General features: G+C 46.2%; 1 protein-coding gene, 1 long non-coding RNA gene and 2 other non-coding genes across 6 annotated transcripts; 1 reads left to right on the forward strand and 3 right to left on the reverse strand.

Moving 5' to 3' along the window:
- Nucleotides 1-3,241: 3,241 nt before the first annotated feature.
- LOC139041477 (uncharacterized) lies at nucleotides 3,242-14,689 on the forward strand. The gene is made up of 3 exons (XR_011496681.1): nucleotides 3,242-4,244; nucleotides 8,440-8,553; nucleotides 9,191-14,689. It is a non-coding gene; the product is annotated as an uncharacterized lncRNA (long non-coding RNA).
- A 2,078-nt stretch (nucleotides 14,690-16,767) lies between these two features.
- Nucleotides 16,768-22,321, reverse strand: RPSA (ribosomal protein SA). 3 transcript variants are annotated; one of them, XM_014859633.3, is made up of 7 exons: nucleotides 21,910-22,321; nucleotides 20,870-21,036; nucleotides 19,854-19,972; nucleotides 18,345-18,590; nucleotides 17,484-17,612; nucleotides 17,210-17,375; nucleotides 16,768-16,930 (listed from the first exon to the last, which is right to left on the reverse strand). In XM_014859633.3, exons 2-7 carry the CDS (start codon nucleotides 21,000-21,002, stop codon nucleotides 16,836-16,838), a joined length of 888 nt encoding a protein of 295 aa, XP_014715119.1. In that variant the 5' UTR covers nucleotides 21,003-21,036; nucleotides 21,910-22,321; the 3' UTR covers nucleotides 16,768-16,835. The 3 variants fall into 3 exon arrangements, with proteins under 3 accessions (XP_014715119.1, XP_014715120.1, XP_014715121.1); XM_014859634.3 differs by having other exon boundaries at nucleotides 21,773-21,954; XM_014859635.3 differs by having other exon boundaries at nucleotides 21,844-21,949.
- LOC123279746 (small nucleolar RNA SNORA62/SNORA6 family) lies at nucleotides 18,125-18,278 on the reverse strand. Its single transcript, XR_006518008.1, has one exon. It is a non-coding gene; the product is annotated as a small nucleolar RNA SNORA62/SNORA6 family (small nucleolar RNA).
- LOC123279747 (small nucleolar RNA SNORA62/SNORA6 family) lies at nucleotides 20,045-20,195 on the reverse strand. Its single transcript, XR_006518009.1, has one exon. It is a non-coding gene; the product is annotated as a small nucleolar RNA SNORA62/SNORA6 family (small nucleolar RNA).
- Nucleotides 22,322-23,498: the final 1,177 nt, after the last annotated feature.

The following is a 23,498-nucleotide window of genomic DNA, read 5'->3' on the forward strand; positions in this document are numbered from 1 at the left end:
GCACCATGAGCTCGGTCTTGAGAAGGACCCAGAAACAGAAAGAGAAGGCAGCAGCATCTCCTTCTCCTCCACTCCCACCAGAGGTCCCCACCTGGGGTTCCTCCTACGTCCACATCTGGGATCCTCTCCCCCTCAACTAATTCGAGGCCCTCTCCCTTTTTTTCTGATAAACACACTGGACCCACCAGGGCAGCCACAGCAACCAACACACAAACACACACACTGCCTCCCAAGGCCTGTAGGTGAGCAGATGGCAACGAGAGGACAGAAGATGCCTCTTCCACAGGGCGGGCATCCATTCTCAAGCCTGGGCTTTCTGCTTTCTTCATTTGGGAGGGCAGCTGGAGAACTGGGCAAAGGAAAGAATGAGCGGGGATGCAGGCCAGTTTGTGGAAGGACAGGAGGGAGGTTCTAGGACATTTTATAGTGGAGAAAATCCCTCCTCTTCTTTTTTTCCCTTTAGTATAGAGAGTACAAAACTCAGCCTTCTGCAATGGTCATTGGGGGTTTCAGTGTGGACAGAGGGGCTGTAATCAAAGAGACCCACATCCCACTGCAGGGATTGGACTGGAGGGATGGTACTGTTGCCAACTTTCTGATTCAGTTTAATTCCAGAAAGTAGAAACAGACCTTAAGGAAGCTGACCCATATCGCTAGTAAATCATTGACAGAAAGAAAACTTAAATGAATTTTAAAAGCACAATATTCATATCTCTTTAACAGCCAAATAGATTCAAACAGAGCAGAAAGGCTCAAAGCTCCCCGCTCCCTGTGGGCCCTCCCTCAGCCTGCCTGAAAGCCTGACAATCAGGGCCTGGGGGCTGGGCAGGTGACCTGGAGAGGGGGTTACCTGGGCGGGGTGGGGCAATGCATTCTTACAGAACCCAGGACATAGGAGGAAAAGCTGGCCACGCCCCCTGAAGGGTGGTCTAGTCCTTGAGTCTTCCCTCTCCTTCCCACCCATGTACCAGGTCCGTCTGATGGGTTGACTTAGAGACCCTCCACTCTCCCGGGAAGCAGCGGCCTGGAGCAGAAGCCTGCCCAAATAGCAGTTTCCAGCTCACACTTAGTACGCTCTCTGCTTAGGGCTCCCAGAAACAGTAGGGTTTGGGGGAGGCTGGGGCAAGGCAGTGGAGAGTTCACATGTGCAGGTGGGACCATATGTCAGTGAGGTGTGCCCATGAGATTCCTGTGTCCCCTTTATGTCCCCAAAGTGAGGCTGAGCCAAAGGGAAACAAGGTGGGAACTCGAATAGTGCACCTTCTGGACAATGAAGAGGCTCGTGCCTTTTTCCATCATGGGTACTTTTCAAAAAACTTATTTTCAGTTGTGTCACTTTTAATTACACCAGTAACTTTACATTTGCCTTGTTTCTTTTTTTTTAAATCGTGAATTAAGTCCTCTTCAGTACCACTCCCAACCTCAGTACCCTTGGTCCTTAGCAGTAACTGCTCCTGGGGCCTATCTCCACTCCTTTAATTATGCGTTTATATTTGTATCTATATTCCTCAAGGCACGTGAGGCATTGTCTCTGCAGAGGTGTCAATATGAAGATATTCATGTACTTTTTGCTTTTTCAGCAGTGTTTTTAGGATCTATTCAGACATACAGGTGTGTGAATTCCTTTTAACTGTTGTATGTCCTGTTTGCTCATCAGCACGTATCATCCTTGATTTTGGCCTTTCCCCTGTGGCTGGACATTGAGGTTTTTCCCGAAGTTCCCCTATTATAAACAATGCTGCAATAATGCTAGTACCTAGTGCCATGCCGAGCTGGCGGGCTGTACGGCAGCAGTCTGCTACAGTGGGGAGGAGCAGCTTATCAATGATTTTTAGGATTTCTTTTGCCTGGTGATAACTAGCAGCAGGCAGGCTTTTAGTCAGATGACTGTTGTGAAATTCTGCGCAATGCACCTCATATGGCCTGCAGGGGTAGGGTGCTCCCCTCACCTCCCCCTCTGCTGTTATGTGCCTACTCCTTCCTGGTAGATAGATACCGAAAAGTGGAATTACATTTTAATTTCCACGAGTGCTGCCAAATGTTTATTCCAAACTCCATTCCAAACTTGACTTTTTCATCAGCATGTGAGATACCTTTGCTTTTTATCTTTTTCATCTTCTTTCACTCGTCCTCCTCAGACGGCTAGGAAGTTTCTCTCCCTCTACCTGTCCCTTGCATGGGGCTGTCCACAGCTCCCTCTGATCTTATCCAGTCCTGTGGCTTCACATTTATGTTGATAATTCCAGCCCATCTCTGATCCCCAGGTCCACACACTGGACCCCTCTTCCCTGTGAATCTTGGATGGGCCCAGAGTATCTCCATTTTCAAACTAAACATTTCCCAAATTGGACCGGGCATCCGCCTCTCCGTGCCATACCTCTGACTTCCTTTGCTCCTGCCTCCCTGTCTCAGTCAAGGGCAGGGGCACCAGCCAGCTACTAAATTCTGCCTCCTTCATCCCTCACCCACTCTCTTCGCAGCCCTGCCCCCATCACTATGACTGGTCTGTGACTCATGTTCTTGTTTGTAGCTTTAAAATAAAGTCTACATTTCTTCACCCTAAGGGCCATCCCCTAGCCCAGGTCATCTTCCCTCCTATCTAGGTCACACATGCAATCTCCTGGCCAGCTTTCTGCACCAGGCTTGACTGGGAACTTTTTCCATTGTCCCCACTGTCCCCAGAGCTTCCTTCTACAGCACACATCTGATCGCACCCTTGAACCCTCTTCTTCTGGTCCTGGAGGCCTCATGATCTTCCCCCAGTCTTCCTGTCTTCCTCCCCAGCACTGTCTCTCTCCATCCTCTCCTCCAGCTCTAAGCTCCAGCGCGCACTGGATAACCTGAGAAGCTCCCAAAGTTACTGCCTTCTCCAGGCGCCTCTGCAGGATATGGCACCCTCCTTACCCTCAGCCCACAACACCCTGCAGACACTCTTCACTTGTCAGCGCCTAGTCATCCTTCAGGTCCCCCTAACCTCTGCTCCCTCTAGGGAGCCGTCCCACCCCAGGATGGGAGGAAGTTAAGACCCAATCCAGGGTCGTCCAGGGCCTTTGGGGACTGGCTGGGGCCATTGGGACTTGGTGGAGGGCTGCTGGTGATTGGAGGGGACTGTTGGGGGCTGGCTGGGGCCGCTGGGGATTGGTGGGAGGCCGCTGGGGATTGGTGGGGGCCGCTCGGGGGCCGGCTGGGGCCGTTGGGGGCTGGCTGGGGCCGTTGGAGCTGCAGACAGCTGCCGGGAGCGCTGAGGGAGGCCAAGCCTGCACCCAGGGTGGGTCGACTGAAACAAAGGGGACCAGAAGGTGGGCGCCCAGGAGTAGGTGCCGTGGGGACATCGGCCCACCAGCGCCCTGGACCCTGAGGGGCGAGGAATCCAGCCCGGAGCCCGCAGCCGCGCGAGGCCGAGGCCCGGGCTGATGAGCGAGACCCGGGGCGCCCCAGGGACCCCTCCTGCCTCGGGCCGCCCGCGCGGCAAGGAGTGCGTCTGGGTGCAGGAGGAGGCCGAGCCCGCTGGACTGTCCTCGGGAGAGTCCGGCCCACAGGGGGCTCGGCTCGCCCCCAAGTCCGGGGCCGCGTCTGTTCAGAGGCCGGAGGCGCCCGCCGCCTCCCCGCGGCAGCCGCGGGACAAGCGCGGGCTCCTGGACTGGACACAGTTTCCCGCCTCCCTGTGGCTGTTTCCCGACCTGTTGGAGCACAGGCTCCAGTTTCAGAGGCTGTGGAGGACTGGGGCAGGGCTCGGCTCCGACTTCAGGGTCTGACAGCTCTGCTTTCTCCAAACACTCATCCAGGGAGCTGGGGGCCAGGTGGCCTTTGTCGGTTCTCCTCTTTCCTCCTGAAGTCAGGGCCTGGACCGGCTGCCCTGCTCAACCTCAGGAACCTCCTTTTTACTTTTATTTTATGATTAGTTGCCTTTGGTCTCCTCGTTCCTCCATGGGGTGTACTGAGGCCCCTGCATTTGCTCATGCCTTCCTGTATTCACACTCTTGGGGAACCCTCCCACCCTGAGCCTGGGCTGGGACTGGTGACTTCTTTTGGCCGATGGGACATAGGAAAGGCGATGCAAAAGGAAACTCGAAAATTGCTTGCTGCTCCTGGAAACCTCCCTCCATATAAGCAAACCCTGGCTATTCTGACAGATGACATGGCCCAGCACCCCCAAAGACTGAGCTGAGATCCCAGCTGAGAGAGAGGCCATCTGGGATCCTCCAGCCCATCTCCCAGCGCACCTACCACCTGGCCCCAGACAAGTAAGTAAACCCATCCCAGGTTACCTGAGCCTGGCCCAGACCAGAAGAATCACCCAGTGGAATCTTGAGCTAAATAAGAGTTGTTGATTTGATGTAGATGGGTTTATACCGATAGATGACTTATATACTACTCAAGCCGTTAGATCAAATTCCTTTGTTCTCCCCCCTCCCTTTCCCATCTCTCTATCCTGACCTTGTCGCTCTGGACACCAAGCCTGGAGGAGCCCTGTTAGAGTTTCTAAAGAAGTGATTCCCCCACGTTTTTCCCCCTGCGTCAGAATCACCTGGAGAACCTTTTAGAAATACTGAGTCCTGGAATCTTTGGGATACTGCCAGGAATCTTTGGGAGTACAGGATGAGAATCTTCAATTTGACAAGTCCCTCTGTCTCATGGACACGTTTTTTTGTTTTGTTTTTTTTAAAGATTGGCCCCTGAGCTAACAACTGTTGCCAATCTTCTTTTTTTTTTTCTGCTTTTTCTCCAAAATCCCGCCAGTACATAGTTGTATATTTTAGTTGTGAGTCCTTCTAGTTGTGGCATGTGGGACGCCACCTCAACATGGCCTGATGAGCGGTGCTGTGTCAGCACCTAGGATTTGAACCAGCAAAACCCTGGGCCACTGAAGCAGAGCACATGAACTTAAACACTCGGCCACGGGGCTGGCCCTGGACGCATTTTAACACATGTCTCCTTCCTCATCCACACTTGTTGCAGTGTCCTAACTTGCCCCAGTCCCTGGGCACCATCCAGATGTTGATCTAAGAAGATAACCTTGAGGAATTTGGAAGCCATCAGTACAAAGTGTGCTGATGAGAGCTGGGGGAGCCCAGTTTCCCCATCTCCTCCCCTCCTTGGGTCACTGCCCTGCTTCGAGCCACTCCAGGGCTGACTCACAGGGTCAGCCTTCTCTCGGGTTGATCCTCTCAGCCCAAGGACTTCTGAGCACTGAAAATGAAGCTGCAGGAGGAATCAAGGTGGGGTCTTGGAAAGTGGTCTTCCCACGTTTGACTTTGCATTCAGGAGTTAACTAAGGGGAAATAAATTTTACAATTAATTCCCTTTCTGCAGTGCTCCTGAGCTCACTTTTCCAAGAAAAAGAGCCCAGGATTTGTGCCCTAAAGAGAATAAAGTCAACCTTCTTACCACCCTCTACTTTGCCATCTCCCTCCTCCAGAAAGTGAGTGCCTAGGAGAGATCTCAGCCCAGGCTGCTGCCTCTGCTTGTACCTAACACGGGCTCTCCCTAGTGCTAGTTAAGGATGAGTGCTCAAAAGGCCTTGCCAGCTGCCCAGCCAGGTTCTCACCCAGGCTGTGTGCTTATGGCTGGAATACTGTGGACCAAGGACTGACCTCAGTGACTTGGAACAAAGGGATTATGTGAGCCTGGGAGGGCCCTGAGATGTCCTGACCCCCAAAACCCAAATCCTGAGTAGGGTTTCCCCATGTGAGGCTTGGATCTGTCAGTCTTGTCTGCTTTTACCAAAAGCTTTTCTGATAAAGGCCTTGACAGACACGGTTGGGCTGTGCCCTTCACCACTCAGATTTAGCCACCACGGAGATGGGACCAGGCAGTTTCTTAAACTCACACTGTGAAAATAGACTAATGCATAAAAGTAAGCAAAGAAGATAGAATTATGAAGGCCTCATTGTGAAGTGGCCAGGACTGGGGACCGCCCTAAATCCTCCATGGGTGGCCCAAGGCTAAAATGCCTTAGTCCTACCAATCCCAGGCCTGTTTCTGGATGCAAGAAGCCTTTGCTGTCTATTCCTTCAGTGGTTACGAGTTCCTTTTTCCTTCAAATGTTAAGTATCCTCAAAAGGGATTCTGTTCTGCTTAACCCCTCTATGTTGTCTTTTCTAGCAATGACTTAGACTTAAGAATTCTTTGGCGTTTGAAGATTCTCTGCTCAGTAATATTTGTGGGACTGTCATTCATGGACAGACGCCCTTCTTTTAAGTTTTATTAGACAATCCAAATTTAGAGAAGAGACTGAAAGATGAAGTTGGGGATGTGAAATCTGAACTCTGGGAGCGTTATTCCTGTTTCTTGAGAAGGAAGAAAACATTGATTGTACGCCTGCCACATGCTGCACCCTGTGCTTAGTCATTTCACAAAGATGTCCTTTGTCCTTGAACAATCTCAGGTACATATTACCATCCTTGTACGCATAAGGGCACGGATAGGAAATGCATTTCTTTCGTTCGAGATAATTGCCAATGAGTACCTGTGAGGTTACAGGTGATTTTAATTCAGTTGCCTCAAACTAGTTATGATTCTTCAAGCTAGGGGACCACTGGATTCTATTCAGGTTTTAGCTGTCATGCTTGGGGTGGACTGAGGTTAACCAAAGAAAAAAAGCTGCAAAAGGTGGGAAACCCACCTAGTGACTTTCTTCTTAAAGGGGTCAATTCCTCTCCAGAACCTACTTGCTTTTTTTGTTTCTTCACTATCTTCCAGCAATAGTTTTTGTATTTTCCCCAGAGTTTTTAGTGGTTATCTCTGGGAGATTATGTCCGATAGGAGCTGCTTGGCCATTTCAAGAGTAGGTCCAATCTGTTAACAAATTTGTAGGAAATATGGGTAAAATTTCATGACTGGCCCTTAAACTAGAAACCGAACTTAGGAATATTGCCCTTTAGGTGATCACAACATGGACCCCTCACTGGAAATTTCCTTTGGAGCCAGCTTAGAAGTCATATGAGAACTTGGTCTCATTCCTATAGAGTCAGTTTCCATTTTCCACCTCAAATGCTGTTACGCACTTTGCCCTTTTCTTCACATCATTGATTCCAGACTTCTTTCAGCATGATCAAAAATTCAGTTCACGTTCTTATAAAGATCTCCCATCTTGGAAAATATTTCAAAGCCCTTTGTGCTATGGGCTTTGGGGGGTTCCCAAGAGGCGTTCCAGAGCAGTACTAAGCCCTGACCTCCCAGGTGGAGTGGCCAGGCTGCTGCCCAAGGGGAGCCTTTAGAAGGCAAGAGCAAGAACTCAATCAGATTTGTCAAGGTTGTTTCGCAAAAGCAGCCCTTCATCTGGGAGGTGTACATTATGCCCCAGGTTCCTTGCACAGAATTTAATTGGGTATTCTTGTTGAAATTTTTAAGTCTTGAATTTAAGCTTCTGGTTTCCTGAACAATGGTAGATATTTTATACAGTAGCAAGTATTTGGGGTTTGTGCAATGGTAAATAATGTAGTAGCTTGGGTTCTAAAAAGTTAGAGAAAAATGAAAGCGTCTAAGGCAAAAGACAAGAACACAGAGATTTTTCACACTAAGGGTAGAGTATTCAGGGCCTGCGCTGGTGATGACAGCGGTCCTCCCAGCCTCGGGGAAAGAGCTCCAGCAAGGACCATTGTCTCCCACCGGCGCCTTCTCCATGTGAGTGCCCGTCGGAGTCGGAAGCAGCCCTCTGCGATACCCAGCCCCTCAGGCTGCTGATCACTAAGACGCAAGGGCCTCCAAGGAATTCTTTGTGAATCCTTCGTCACAAGAAGGGATGAGGACACATCCTCCTCTAGCCTTTGACCTTTCTCCTGGTGCAGCCCTTGTGAAAGGTTAATAGGTGAGAAACCATGTTTTAAGCACCTTCTCCTGTTCTGGTCCCTGAGCACCAGACATCAGACGGTGGAGAAGGCACAGGTGCCACCCTGACCCCTAATCTGCACCAGGGTTTGGAAAAGTGCTAGTGAGGAAGCATTTGACATGCAGAGTGCCTCTGCCCTCCTGTGGTTAACAGAATGACCGACAGTGACCTGCCCGGTGCCCTGCTTAGGTCTATGAATTTAGATATAGTCAAGCCATACATTCCTCTATTTTCCCAGTTTATTTTAGAGAGAAGTCTCTATTATGGGCACGGGTAAGGTGAAATACATAAATTCTTTGAAATATAAAATAGGAGGTTTTTTCTCAAGGACTGTATCTTTTTTTCTTTTTTAACTTATAAAGCTGCTGGTTTTACAGGAAAAAAAAAAAGTGGCATAGATATCCCTGCCCTTGGATGCCTTTTGACTTGTCTTCTCTCCAAATTACAGAGTAAGTTCCTGGAGGAGGGGAATGTTTTTAGTTCTGTCAGATCCCCTATTCCTAGCTGAGTGCAGGGCACGTGGCTTTCTTCAAATATTGTTGAATAGTAAAATACAATGTGTAAGAGTTTATTTTTCTGCCTCTTTAATTTGATCATCTTATGCATAGATTACTGCTGGCAGAGGGGACCTTAATGCCGCCTAGACCCACTCCCATTGCACGGGAATGCTTTCAGAGGAGTCAAGCCTTGCAGCCTCTTCCTTGATATTCAAACCAGAGCAGGTCAGCAGTTGCTCTTTATCTAACTGAAATGCAAAAACAATACCACCGAAATGCAATTTTTCATTAATCAGATGAAGAAAAATTAATTGTTTTGGGTGATGATAAATTGAAACCTGGAATCTATTTTGTTGCTACTAAAAATGCAATTTGGCAAAATTTAATGATTTTATCTTAAATCCTTAAAATGTCCTTGCCATTTGATTCAGTTAACCACAAGGATGTTCATGACAGCTATGTTTATAGAAGTAGAAATTTTGTAAAATATTAAAAATAGGAAAATAGACAGTAAACTATTTTGTAGTCAATAGTTTATTATATAGCTAATATATGCAATAGGTACAAAAACTGTAATATAGAGAACTGCTTATTATAAATTCTACAGGGAAAAGTCAATTGGCTGTATGGTGTGTATACAATTAGTTACGCTTGCCTAGGAGCATTGTCTGATAAGTTCATTGCTATGACATAGTAAAGGAGGAGTGATAGTGGGCATCCATGTCTTGTTTCTGACATTAGTGAAAATGCCTCTAGAATTTTCTCATTTTACATCACTTTCTGCCTATAAACTTTCCTAAAGCTAAGTTGGTTAAAACAACAACAATCATTTCTTTTGCTCACAAATATGCAATTTTGACAGAGCCTGACAGGAATCACTCACATCTGGTCCACATGGCATCAGCTGAGATGGCTCCAATCAAGACTGGACAATCCACTTTCAATACAGATCACCCACATGGCTGGCAGGTTACTGCTGGCTGCTGGCTGGCTGCTCAGCTGGCCTGGGGCCTGGGAGTGAGGGGCCTTGCTTCCTCTCCGGTGGGCTTCTCCTCAGCTGCTTGGGTTTCCTCACTGGAGAATGGCTGAGGTCCCAGAGCAAATGTCCCAAGAGATCCAGACAAAAGGGGGTGGTGCTTTTATGCTCTATCCTTGGAATCACATAGCATACAATTCCATTGCACCTTGTTAGTTGAGGGGGGTCACAAAGTTCCACCCAGGTTAAAAGGAAGGGGACATAGATTGCACCCATGGGGTAGTGGCACGGTCATGTTGTAAGATGAGCATGTGGGATGAGAGAGGTTCTTATATTCTAAAGTCAGTATTTACCTCTTTCATTAACAAAGACCTTGAAACACATTGTCTTCCACATGTCCCCTATGCTCTTTGTATATATTTAGTTGAATGCTTTTATTTTGCTTGGTTTTACCCCATAAATTAGACATTTTGATTTCTATAATGTTTGCCACCAACGAATACATCTCTAAAGAAGATAGCTTACTTTTGCTTGTTTTTGAACTTTTTACAAATGGAATCACATGTTAGGAATGATTTTTGTTCACGCCTCTTTTGCTCAAAGTGTGTCTAAGATTTATGCATGTCACTGCATGTAGCTGTGCCTTGTTCGTTTTCATTGTTGCCTGGCTCTCTGTGCTATAACAGATGACAGTTTACCAGCTGCGCTGTAGATGGACTCTGGGCCATTTCCAGGTTTGTTGATTAGCATTCACATATCCTAGTGCAAATGTGCATGAGTTTCTTTGATGTGTACCCCCAAGAGGGATATTGCAGATGCTTCTATTACTACATAATACCAAACTGTACCAATTTCTACTCCCACTGGCTAGTATGAGAATTCCTGTTCCAAAGCCCTGTTGCTATAATCTGATTTTGCCAGATTTTTTTCTTGTTTATGGTAAGTTTGTAATGGAAAACACTACCTTTAATCTTACCTTAATCTCTGCTGACTGCATGCTATCTTCCCAAAGAACCAGAGTGTTATCTCCTCCTGATGCATAGCTCATAGCTGCCTGACTTGGTTGTACAGAAGTGTTCTGCTGAGGATATGGCAGAGCAGAGAGAGAACATGCCTGTATTAGCAAAACTCTGCATCCTTCCATTTCTGCTTGCAGGCTGGCTAGATTTAGCTAGAGTTCCTGTCTCTTATAGGACTTAGAGCAGTCAAAAAAAAATTGTCTACATAAGCCATCATTCTGGATCTTTCCTACCATTTCCTTAATGCCACAGATTTTGTCAAATTGTGGTCTACCCTCCAAAGTAATGCAAGCCTCAAAACCTAACCGAAGATTTTACCACCATGTAATGTGAGGCGCCAGCTTTTCAACCTGGGCCCAGCTGAAATTCAGGGGATCTATTACTATGGAAAAAGGGAAGATGGACATCGGTGGACCACCAACAATCTTGGCCACAGCTTCCTTCTGGCATCACTTTTTTTGTCCTTGTTAACTTGTTTTCTGGAAAAGTCTTTATATTGTCCTAATTCTTGGATAACAGAGCTGGGTTGACTATTCTTTTTTCTCATTCTACTGTCTTCTAGCTGTCACTGTTAATGGGGAACAGTTGGGTGTCCTTCTTTTTCTCCTAGCTCCTTTCAAGAACACTTTTGTATTTGGCATTTCCATGATTCCTCAACAATGTAACCAAGAAGTAAGTTATTATAAATTGGTCCTACTTGGTACACATTGGGATTCCTGAATTTGTAGATTGATGAGAATTTCAGAAAATTCTCGGCCTTTTCTCTTTCATGCTGACTTTCCCCATTTTCTCTCTTCTCTCTCTTTGGAACTCCAACTGGATGTTTGACTTTCTCATTTTACCCTCTGTATATCTTAATTTCTCTTTCCTCTTGTTTATTCCTCTGTCTCTATTCTCCTTGTAATTTCTTCATATATTTTTCTAGTTCACCAAACTCGTCTCCAATACTATCTTATTGTTTAATCTTCCCGTTGTATTTTAAATTGTGATATTTTTCATTTCTAAATTGCGAAAAGTATTAATAATTAGACATTGTGTTTTAAAAAACAATTTAATTAACAGAATTATATCTATGTGAAATGATATACACTAATATAATAAGAATCCTCTATAAGGGATTTTAAAACAAACATCAAATCCACCCATTCATTCCTTCAGGCTTGAAAGCCTGTGAGGGCCCTGTGCAGTCCTGTGTACGGCCATAATGGTCTGGAAGAGTATCTTCCCATGAGGAAGGTGGTAACTTTCTCTTGCAAATCATAAATGGAAGACACCCTTGGGTTGGGATAGGGTATCGGATAGAAGGAAATGCAGAGGTTAGTGGCTATGGAGGTGGTGGTGGGCTTTCCAGTGGGAACATGATGATGGACACTTCTCGCAACATTGGGTGCTCTTTACACCAGTGCGAACTGAGGCGGGGCACTCCTTGGACCATTGTCTTTCAGTGAGGGGACAGCAGGGGACAGAACTGGGTTAGATGTCTGTGCAGTTAGAGCTTTTACTCTTGTTCCTCATTTCCAGAAATATCTAAAGGAGAAAAGAGGAAAAACTTAGATGTGTTTTCCATGGATTGAGCGGTAGAGGTCTACACCTTTCACACAGCATGGGCTCCAAGAGACTCCATGGCTTCTGGTAAAAGCTTCCAGGTCCCCATGAGGGTAGAACCTCTCTTTGCTCCACTTGATGAGGCTGGGCTGAGACTCCTCCTTCCAGAGGCATTTCTTTGCTCTCTTTTGATTCTCTCCAATGATTCTCTCCATCTGTCTCTCTTTTCTGTAGCCTAATGCCTGTGATTCTTGCTTTAGACCTTTTTTGGGTTCCCATAATCCTTACTTCTGTTCCTATAGAAAATGGTTTACTTGTTAACTTCTTAGTTACCTGGCTTCCCATTCAAAATGTAACTACCCTAAGTTTACAAGCTTGGTCTTCATTCACTGCTGTATCCCCAGTACTTAGAATAATGTATGGTCCAGAGTAAGTGCTTTATAAATATTTTCTGACTGTTGAATTCTTATTTTACTTGAGATACTTTGCAAAGGTAGAATTGGGTAATTTTTGGATCATTCCTAAGTAAAACCCACTGAAATGAGCATATGCAGAAGTGCAGCAGGTTCTGCTCTACTAAATGAGTACAATGTTTGGCAAGGATGTTCGGAGCAGGCTTTTCATGGATGGAATTCAGTAATCTCATCTCTGCCTTGCACAGAAGGTCTGGACTGCTCGGGCAGGGTCAGAAACCCCATGGCAATAGTGACATTTACCAGTGGATATCTGTGTTATCTAGAATATGGGTTGAGCTGTTCCAACAGGATTCCTAAGAGTAGTTTCTTAAAAGGGTACAATTTAAAATATCTTGAGTATCTAGGCATAAACTTACTAAAAGATTATGATCTTTATAAAAGATTGTAACATTTTATTGAGGGAGGGACATAAACATGAGAAACTGACAAGATATATAGATCGTTCATGGATTGAAAACTTAATATTGTAAATCAGTCAATATTGCTTTAAATTATAGAAACAATGCAATCCCAACTAGCTTTATGCTGGATCTGTACTAGCTGGTTAAAAAATGTATATGACAACTCAGAAGGATCAATAATAGCCAAGACTCTCTTGGAGAAAAGAAGGAAGGCAAGAGGATTGCCCTTACCTGTTGCCGCAGTAGATTATTGAATTCTAGTAAAGAGGAAGGACAGTGTGGCATTGGCCCAGGGACAGAGTCATAGAGTGGGGGAGAATAGAGGCCAGAATCAGACCCTGCATGGATGGACCCTGGGTTTTTGAGAGGCAACAGTTCTGTGCAGTGAAGAAAGGACAGTGTTTTCAATAGAAAATGCTAAGGTTTGTGGCTGTGTTTTCACAGGATTTTATATATGATAGTGAAACCATCTGATGTTATCTGGTGAAGTCAGTGGGGAAATTCCTGTGCATCACGATCTCACAAAAATGTTCAAAGTAGCTCTGTTGATAATGGCCAGAATGTGGAAACAACTCAAATGGTCACTGCAATACCCTGATGTCACGGCCGACTCTACAGGGGCATGGCGACCAAGGATGAAAAGCACAAAAACAACACTGAAGGAAAGAAGCAAGTCACACAGGAAGATATGCTATGATCCACTTATAGGAAGCTCAAAAAAAAACAGGAAAACCAAACAATTCTTGATTGAAAAGGGCATAATTAGGTAAAACGATCAAGTCACCCAAGGGCTGGCAGGAACAGGAGCTCTGTGACTTCAGGGAGGAAGGCACAAGGAGGCGCACGTGGAGATGTTCTCAGGTCCTGGCCCCTATTTCATAACCCACATAATGGTTACACACTCTTATTCCAGAATATACAGATATGTCTTTTATAATAATCTGCATGCATGATACATTTTACAATTAAAAATTTTTTTAAATTATATACTTACAGAAGGACAATGTGATAGATAGAATGAGCGTTTGCTACATGCCCAGACTCAGACTAGTTACTGTGCACAATCTCTGAATCACAACCCCATGATTATCCCCATTTGATGGTGAGGTCACTCAGGCCCGGAATCATCGTTTCTTGCCCAGAACCACACACTAGGACTCGGCTCAGCAGAGCTTTCATCATTCCAGGCATGTCCTGATTCCAAAGCCCACACTCCTATCTGCTTCACTACGCAGCACATGATGTTGATGGTAATACAATGGCCAGGGTCCCCTCACGGATACTTGGGTATGTGAGGGCGTCCTTGGTGCTGAATCATGGCCCAGACCAGACCCAGTCTCACCCACCCACTCCCCAGGAGACCACAACCCAAGCTGACCTCAGGAAGTGCAGCACATTCTCTAAACACCGAGTGAGCCTGCGGCTTTGAAGTAGGGGATGAGATAACACCCAGGTGAGGTTTAAAGCAGGTGACACGGCTCCCCGTGTAGCGAGTTATGTGCCCATGAGCAACGTGCAAGAGTGTGTACCTTGAGTCTCATTGGGAGCCTCAGGCATGCCAAATGGGATTTACCTGTCTAGCTCTTTCTTAAATGCTTAAGTCTCTAAGATTTATTCTTAACCACTTTCTCTGTTCACTTAGAAAAGTACTTACTGTTGTCTACCAGGTACTGTGTTAGGCTGAATTCACTGGGGATACTGATTTGTCCTTGTATTTAGGATGTATTAGGAAAATGTGTGCTTGTTGTCCAGAGTCCTGCAGAAGGAGAAGCCCCTGAGGTACTTAAGAAACAGAAGAAACGGAGTACTCTACAAAGTTCTGTATGGGATTTTCTCTAAGCTTAGGAGACAAAGCCCCAAGAAGTGCATCAGGAGTTCAAAGCTGTGATAGGAACATGTAAAATCTTAAGCTAGAGGGTAGATCTCAGGTTAAGTGTTCTTTCCACAATAAAGAAAAACAAAACCTTAAGCCTTGTATTATTTACAGCAAGCCGTTTCCGAGATCAGGCAGGACACGGGAACTGAACAAGTTACTACTTCCAGTAAAACTGCCCCGGTGTGGACAGAGAGGTGCTGGGGAAAAGAAGGGAGGAGGCTCACTCAGGCAAATTCAGTGCAGCGCCAGGGAGGGAGCGACAGCGGTCTACTCTCTCCCTTTAGCAGTGGCCTCATGCCAGGGAACAGCCCACAGCAGTGCTGGGGAAGACTCAAGGCTGCTGACACCGAAAGGGGTAAGTCTCCAGTGGCAGGTTGCTGGGTGAACACAGCTAGAGGTGGGGATTAATTTATCACTCAGATTCAGCAGTGCTTATGGACCCCTCATCAGGTAGGCACCACAAGGCCCATGGGAAAACTAGGTTTGGATGAGCTAGGGTAAGATGCCTATTCTGGTTCATGCTAGCTCAGAACACCAGCTGCAGCCATGGGGCAGCTACTGGGGACCAGAGTAGGGTGACCTCAGGTCTGGGCCAGTGTGTGGTCCTAGGTTGGGGCAGAATTTCAGCAGCTGTTGACACGAGGAACAAGATCTAATTCTCAGGGAGGGTGTGAAGAAGGTATGAGGCAAGTTAAACCCCAGGTGAGCAGAGAGTGGATCTGCAAGAAATTCCATCTAGGATACTCCTGGCTTCCACTATGGTAAGCATAAACCAACCCTGCCAGAGGACATGTCTCTTTAACTCCTAAAGTTAGGAACTTAGATTCTAGAAAGAAAAAAAATTGTGAAACTGTTGTGGTAACACAAGGCAGCAGGTGCCAGAACAGGGAGCAAGAGGAACGTAGGTCTCTAGGTTGGAAACACTGGGCGCTAGAACACCGGACTTGGGGACAGGGAGCAGATTTGAGGTGTGGGAACAAGGTGGGTTGGGCAGTCCTGGAGGGGTCAGCAGTTGCCAGATGAAGTCAATCTGACAGGATATACTTTCTACAACATGGGTGGAAATACGTTTTCCTGTTCTGTCTCCTCCACCCTAGAATTTGCTAACAAATGAGCTTTACCCCTCAGTCCCTACACTCCAGCCCACAACCTCCAATGCCACCCAGGCTCCCTCTCCCTGCTCACAGCCATCCTGACTCCAGGAATTACTGCAGGTGTCACCACTTGCAGCACGGGGTAACGCCGTGGGTTCGTCTCCTGCACACTGGATTCACAGGGGGTGGTAGACTCGCCCAAACTTGCTCCTGCAGAGCCAGTGGCAGACTTACCTGTGAGCTTGAGCTGTGGGGTCCCCTCACTGCCTCAACACCAGGGGGAAATGTGGTCACATATTTTGTCAATTCTCCAAGGGGACAATGCATGAAACAATGTAAATCACTCAGGATCCTCAAAACCTGGATCCACCCTGTTTAATTTCTCCATTCTCTTATTCATCTAAGAATGTTTTCCAAAAAGCATTACTGTGCATTACATTAAAAAAAGCATTAGGTTACTGTGCAATCAGTTAAGGAGGGAGCCATTAGCATTTTCAATAGAACTGAAACGCACAGAAAATGGCAGAATGGACAGCATTATGTACTTTTACATGAAATTTTTATACACTCCTTCAACCTGCTCCCAGAACCTATGGGCAAGCTGACCCAGCAATAGGTGTCTCTTAAGGCTAGAGAAGGCCGTGGCCCCTCCGGGGTTCCAGAATAAGACTTCATCCCTCTTTTGCCCAAGGTGGGTCTGCAAATGCCAGATATTACTCAATGCATTGGCCACACAAGTGGCAAACAGTAGGGCTGTCACTCAATGCCAATTTACTTTAAAATCTGGGCTCTACAGAATTCGCTGTCAATGCAGATGACAATAAAAGATTATCAGGACCTTGGAAAAACATTCCAAGGTTACCCTATGTACGTGCAATTGTTTACATCTATTTTCAAAACACAGATGGTCCCCAAAAAAGCTCAGGAAAACTCCCAAGTAAAATGCAATATACTTTATCCACAGTGGGCTTCAGAAGTAAAACTGATGTCAAGAGACCTAAAGTGAGCTTAGGCATCTTGATCTGGAATTAAAAAACTGAAATAAATGGACACAACTTTTAGAAACTTGTTTATTTTCCGTCAACCTTATTTCCATTTTCCGAGTTTGTGGAAGAACAGCTTAAGACCACTCAGTGGTTGTTCCTACCCACTCAGTGGCCTGAGCAGTGGGAGCTGCAGACCAGTCTTCAGTGGCAGGCTGAGCACTCCAGTCTTCTGTTAAGAAAATACAAAAAACCATCAGCTCCATTCCCAAAGTACTTGTCACCCCACGCCCACAAGCAATCTGCCTTGCACTCATCAGACACACATTTCAAAGGGCAGACCATTTCAAAAGCACCTGAATTCAGCCTGTCAAAAGCTATTACCACAACGACAGCACACTGGGATGAAACTTTCTAATGCTAGTATATGTAGCCATGGAGAATTAACATTAGATTTGAAACATCCAAATGCCAAGCCGCCAGCTCGATGCACCAGCATCATGGTACATACCAGTAGGGAACTGCTGAATAGGCACAGAGGGCACCTGCACGCCTTCAGACCAGTCTGCAACCTCAGGTTGAGTAGCAGTGAACTCAGGAGCAGGAGCAGTCCATTCACCCTGAAATTCCTCCTTGGTCACAGCCTTTTCAGCAGCAGCCTGCTCTTCCTTTTCAATCTGGTTAGGAAAAAGGAAAAAATACATAGGGACAAACTTTACCTCCAAGAAGCACAGATCAAGGTGTCCAACGTGTTTATGGGACAAGCATTCATAGAGGAGGCTTACCTCTTCAGGATCTCTGTAGAAGTAGAGATCAGGCATGACCTCCCATGGGTGTTCACGGGAGATGGTACCCCGCATGCGCAGAACTTCCCGGGCAAGCATCCACCACATCAGACCCACAGAGTGAGCTCCCTGCAAGAGTGCCAGGTTATTAAAAAGTGATAGTCCACCCCAAGTAGCAAGCTCCTCCCCCTACATCGTCTAAGCTGTTGGTACTAGGAAGAATAGACACATTTCTTAGTTTGAAACTGTTTATAACAAAGACTATTCCATAAATCAGTGATCTTCAGTCTTGATTACACATTGGAATCATGGGGATTTAACAAAATATTACTGTCAAGACTCCATCCAGGCAACGAAATGAAATCCCTGGGATCAGTGCCTGGCCCAAAAAAAACCTCTCTGGGCGATTCTTATGGAGAACCAGGGTTTTGAGATGAGTGATAAACCAGACCAAAATGAACCACATGCAACCCACCTTTTTAGGATCTTATAGCAGGATTCGTCAAGTTGGTCTGAAAACAGAAAGTCCAAGTGCATAAAGCCCGAGAGGCCCAAGTAGAACAATTATGGAGAAAAGCAAAAAACAGGCCATTTTTCAAATGTTTTTCCCTCTCCTTAAAGCTCTTATACATTAAAATTATACTTGTAGCAAGAATTACTATCAAACTCCACTCATTGGGCCAGAGACCCTTGTGGTGTTAGCGAAAAACTTGCCCCTCATGTAGCACACTACCTACACTTGTGAGTTCATCGGCCAGCCAGAAGCCTCAACTCCAAGCTCTAACAATGTGCAGAATAAGTGTCCACTTATTTCTAGAGTACGCATTCTCAACGTCTAGAATTCGATGGTAAAGTTGTTACCTTATTGTTGCATGGGATGGCGATGTCCACATAGCGCAGGGGAGAGTCTGTGTTACACAGAGCAATGGTAGGCAGGTTAACATAAGACGCCTCTGTGAGAGGCTGGTGGTCAGCCCTGGGATCAGTTACCACCAGAAGTCTTGGTTCCCGGAAGGCTGCCTGGATCTGGTTAGTGAACGTTCCAGGAGTGAAGCGGCCAGCAATAGGAGTGGCTCCAGTGGCAGCAGCAAACTTCAGCACAGCTCGCTTGAAGAATTAACATTAAGAGTTAGCAGTACTCCAGAGAGTCATAGGAACTGTCCAAGTGTACATGTGCCAACACCCAGTTCTGTGACCACACGAGGCAGCCTATCTAGTTGGATGCCCAAACACCCCCCTCCTCAGAAAGGAAAACATCAAACACTTAAAACATCCAGTAATTCTTCAATACCTTCATGGTACCTGCAAAGTACCTACAACACCAGGGCTAGGAAACATGCTAAGCACGCCCCCAAGCCGCAGGCCCTCTGCGTGGAATGCTCTCTCCACTCCCACTCCCCTCAAATGTTGTGGCTCACTGGCCTCCTCACTTCTGGAGGCTCCAGAGCCAATCTGCCTGATTTCAAGTACCATCTAGGCCACTTTGTGAGTGACTTGGGCAAGTTACATGTCTCCAAGTTCCTCAGAAGGTTATGAATATTAAATGAATCAACAGAACACACAACAGTGCCTGGCACCCAGGAAGCACTTCCAGCTTCTGGCCAAATTTCATCACAGCCACCCTATTACAAAGCAGGAATACATCCAGCTTTCTTTACCCTGCCACTTTCTTTCTCTATAGAGCTCAGTATTTCCTGCATCCCTTCAAAAAGGCTCTTACTGTTAAATCTGTCAAAATCCAAGCCAAACCTTTTTAAAAATTAGAAATGGGGTGAAGTCATTGTTAGAGCTCTTACAAAATCAACTTGCAAGAAATCTATTCGCTTTCTCAATAGAAAAATGAACAAAGGAAAAGAATTATCAAAATAGAAACAGGGTAAAAACACTACTAAAATTTTACCTCATTGGCCATTAAAAAAAATTAAGCTGTTTTTCCTTTCTTTAAGCAGGCAAAAATTCTCACTCTTGCTTATGAGACAAGCACTGGCACCCTACTTAGAAAAGCTTTCTAAAAAATGCTGCAGTTAACATCAAAATTTTTTATTTTACCATTTCATCATTTTAAACATACAAAATTTGACTACAGAAAGATGTGATGAACCACTTTAGTAGGGTCATCTCTCAATATTTAGTGGCACAAGAAAATACACGATGACATGAAAACATAAACTTTAACATACTGCCAAATGCCAAGTGGTACGTATGTTGAAATGTCAAACACTGGCAACTCCTACAGCTCGGGTCAATTTAAAATGATGTCTGAACAGCAAAACTATGGGTTTCTATTTTCTTATGGTTTTATACACATCCCAAAACATCTATAACCTTGATCGTTCTTAAAATAAAAACCAAGCATATTGTTCCACAAACCTGGCCAGTATTCCTGGAGGATATGACACTGACGTCAGCTGGGTTTTCAATGGCAACAATGGCACGAGCTGCCAGCAGCAGCTTCTCCCAGGTTCTCTTCAAATTTATGATGTAGATGCCTAGATGAGAGCACAAGGCTTTTTATCACCCGACCAAGCTTTGCAAATGGAAAACTACCTAAAAAGTCGAATGTATGTGGCAGCGAGTACTATCAAACTCCAGTCACAGAGGCAAGCTCTACTGGTGTTAGCGAAAATCCTGCCCTTAATATAGCACACTTCCGACACTCAGAAGTTCACTGGCCAAGACTGGCCTCCACCCTGAGCTTTAATAGTGTGCAGCTGATTCAGTAGGCAAAGTGCATCTTCTCCTTTCTCTCCCCCTGTGCTAACCCTGGTCAGGCCCCCATTTGGATTCCTACAACTTCTTACCCACTTCCTGGTCTCTTACAGCTCTTTCCTCTTACCTTCTGTTTTGAGATGAGATTCACCCCCCAAACTCCTTTACAGCTTGCCTCCCCCAGGCTGAAATCCTCCACAGCAGCTCTATCTCTAAGCTGAAAAACTGCCTTACCCAACTTAGTGCCTTGTCACAACCTACCCCCCGAGCCAAACTGTGAATTCCCACTACTGCTCTAGACTTTCCTCTCAGAATTCAGTTGAACCACCAGTATCAGAACCTATGAGACAGACACTGTGGGGGATAAGTTACTAGAACTCAGCTAATGAGCTTCCTCATCATCTTCACATCTCACACCTCCTTCAGGACTCAACCTAGCAACTGCCATACTCTTCCACTGGAGCCCAGAAAACTCCTTCCAAAAACAACCAGAACACTTTTATTTAGTTTTAAAGCTTGTGTCCAATCTAGAGATCTGGTTTCATTTGTTACTTAGTAGAGAGTCCTTCAAGGCAGATGTTAGAAAATTACTTCATGCAGCAGTACCCATCAGAATAGCAGGATCAAACTTATAAAGTTGGCATGTAAAAAAAAAAAAAAATATAGCAATGACTGACCATCACTTTTCCTTTTGTAGATGTACTGTTCCATCTGGAAGTCAAGGTTGGTGCCACCTAAGTGGGTTCCTGCTGCAAGGAATTTGAGGACATCCTCCTCCTTCATTTGCAGGACGTCAAGGGCTCCGGACATTGTGAAAGCTTCCCTTTTAAGTTACGACGGGAACCTGAAAACGATTGTTACAAATCTGGTCCTTTTCATTCCAGTGACTAAGTCGGGCAGGGGAACAGGTGCATTCTAACCACTCTTGAGAGCCAAGCAACTTCATATTTAAATGCAACCGTGGACTACACTTCCTACGGTGTCAGGCACTGAGCTTCCAGTTTAGTGGGCAGAAACCCACTGACAGACGTATGCCACACATCACAGCGAATCTTGTTGAGCGAAGAGTGGGTGTGGAGGTGGGTGGAACACTCAGATAATGAAACTAATCAAAAACAGTAAATTGAGACTTAACCCTTCTCAAGTTACCCAGGAGTTAAGTATAAGTTATCGATGACCGAAACTAACAACCAGCTGTGAAAGAGCAGCCATGCTCGAGAATACGCAAGGGTTGAGCAGAGATAGCGGAGATGGGAACAGGTTTATTTTCCAGCAGATTGTAGGTGGGCGCTTCTGCATTACTTCTCCCTGCAGTCATTAATTCTCCTCAAAACCCTGCCAAGAACCTTAACTCCTGAACGCAACAAGTGCAACAAAGCCAACGGGAAAACCCGACCAGCCCAAAGAGCTGCTACAAACTGGCGCCTGGGTCTCTGGGCTCAGGATCGAGGGCCGGCGCGATCGCAGCGCACTGCGCCGGGCCTGCTTTCTGCGCCCCGCCATCCACGGTCCGCCACCCCCACCCCCAGGGCCTTGTGGGAACCCGCGCGCCCGAGCCCGTCCACGTGCGGCCGCCGCACCCGAGGGGAGCGCGCCGAGCCGGAGACGGACACGCTGCGTCTGCCGGCTTTCATCCCCAGTCCTCGCACACCTCAGCTGAGAAGGAAGCTTGTTCTGGTGGCCCGGAGGGACGACCGGGACCCTACAGAACGCTCACCCAGAACAACGCCGTATGGACCCCTCGCCGGGCAGCGCGGAAAGGACAGGCGGGCGGAAATGACGTCCTTATGTACTCCGCCGCCAGCCAATGACAACGAGAGTCTAGCGGAAGGGCGGAGTCTGAGGGGGCGGGCCTTCTCTTTCCGGAAGGCGGGCTTGCGGCGCTGGCGCGGGGAGCCAGGAAAGGGCGCCTAGGTGGGGGCTGGTTCCGGTTGGTTTGGGCTGGGCAGCTGGCAAGTTGGGGGCTTTCTCCGCCCCAGCGATGTTCCGGGTGTCTCGGCCGCTCCTGCTGCAATTCCAGTCGAGGACGCGGGCCTGAGGCCTGCCAGCCAATCGGGATTCGAGTTCTTACCCAGCCTTTTGTATCTATGAGCCTGAGCGGGTCCCGCAGCTAAGCTGCGGTTTCCTATGTGGGAAAGAGTGTTGAGCACAAGCCGGTGTCTAGTAAACAAAAGCTGGAGAAATTCTCATTTTTTGGAGGACAGTTTAGCAGCACATAATGAAAGGTTTTAAAAGGTTCACTTACAGGAAGTGTTCCTGAAAAAATTAAAAAGAATGCACAGATGGTATGCACGCGGGTTTTTTTTTCTGGTAGAAGAAAAATTGCCTATCAATTGATAGATTAGTTAATAAAGACTTATTCCGTCCAGTACAATACTATGCAACCATTAAAAAGTAATTACAATATAATCTATGGTACAAAACGGAGTTGCAGGATGAGGGTGGTTATTTTTTAAAAAGTTGAAGCCCTATCCGTTAAAAAATGATTGTAAAGAAATAGCCAATAGCCAAATGATTACTTGTACGGTAGGTTTCAACCCTGGCTACACTTAGAATCATTTGGAGAGCTTTTAAACTTGCCCAACCCCAAACCAAAACACATCTGATTTTTAAGAATAGCTCTCTAGATAGTTTTAATGTGCAGCGAAGGGTGAGAAGCACTGATATACACAGAGAGAAACTGGATGGGGTTTTCTTCCTCATTTGTTCGTAAATGTTCTGAGGAACACAGGTTGTTTTTAAATTGAAACAAAACCCCACTGTGTTTAAAGGAAGAGCTGACATAGAAGGGAAGGAGTAAACTTAGCCATGGCTTTCAGCATCCTTAGAAACTGCTGAAAATATCTGGAGACATTTTGGCTCTTAAAAAAAAAAAGAAAAAAGAAGACTTAAAAATAGCTATATGGCTATATGAGGGGCCAGTGGCATAATGGTTAAGTTGGAGCTTCTGCCTTGCTGGCCTGGGGTTGACTTCAGATCCCAGGTGCAGACCTACACGCCGTTCATCAAGCCATGCTGTGGCAGCATCCCACATACAAAATAGAGGAAGACTGGCACAGATGTTAGCTCAGGGCCAATCTTCCTCACCAAAAAAAAAGCACACTATATGAAAACTGAATGGCTGGCTTTTCTGTCACTGCAGGACTTGTCTGGTGGGCCTTCTAGGACACTCCCACACCATCTCAGCAGCTCCCTCCCCTATGCACAAGAGAGTCTCAAGAATGTGTCCACTAAAAAAACTAGGAAATTGTAATTATTCTTAGGTATTTGTTTCTCCACAAAATAACTTTGCCCTTGAGAACTGAT

The sequence above is a fragment of the Equus asinus genome, chromosome 21 (assembly GCF_041296235.1).
Source record: "Equus asinus isolate D_3611 breed Donkey chromosome 21, EquAss-T2T_v2, whole genome shotgun sequence".
NCBI lineage: Eukaryota > Metazoa > Chordata > Mammalia > Perissodactyla > Equidae > Equus > Equus asinus.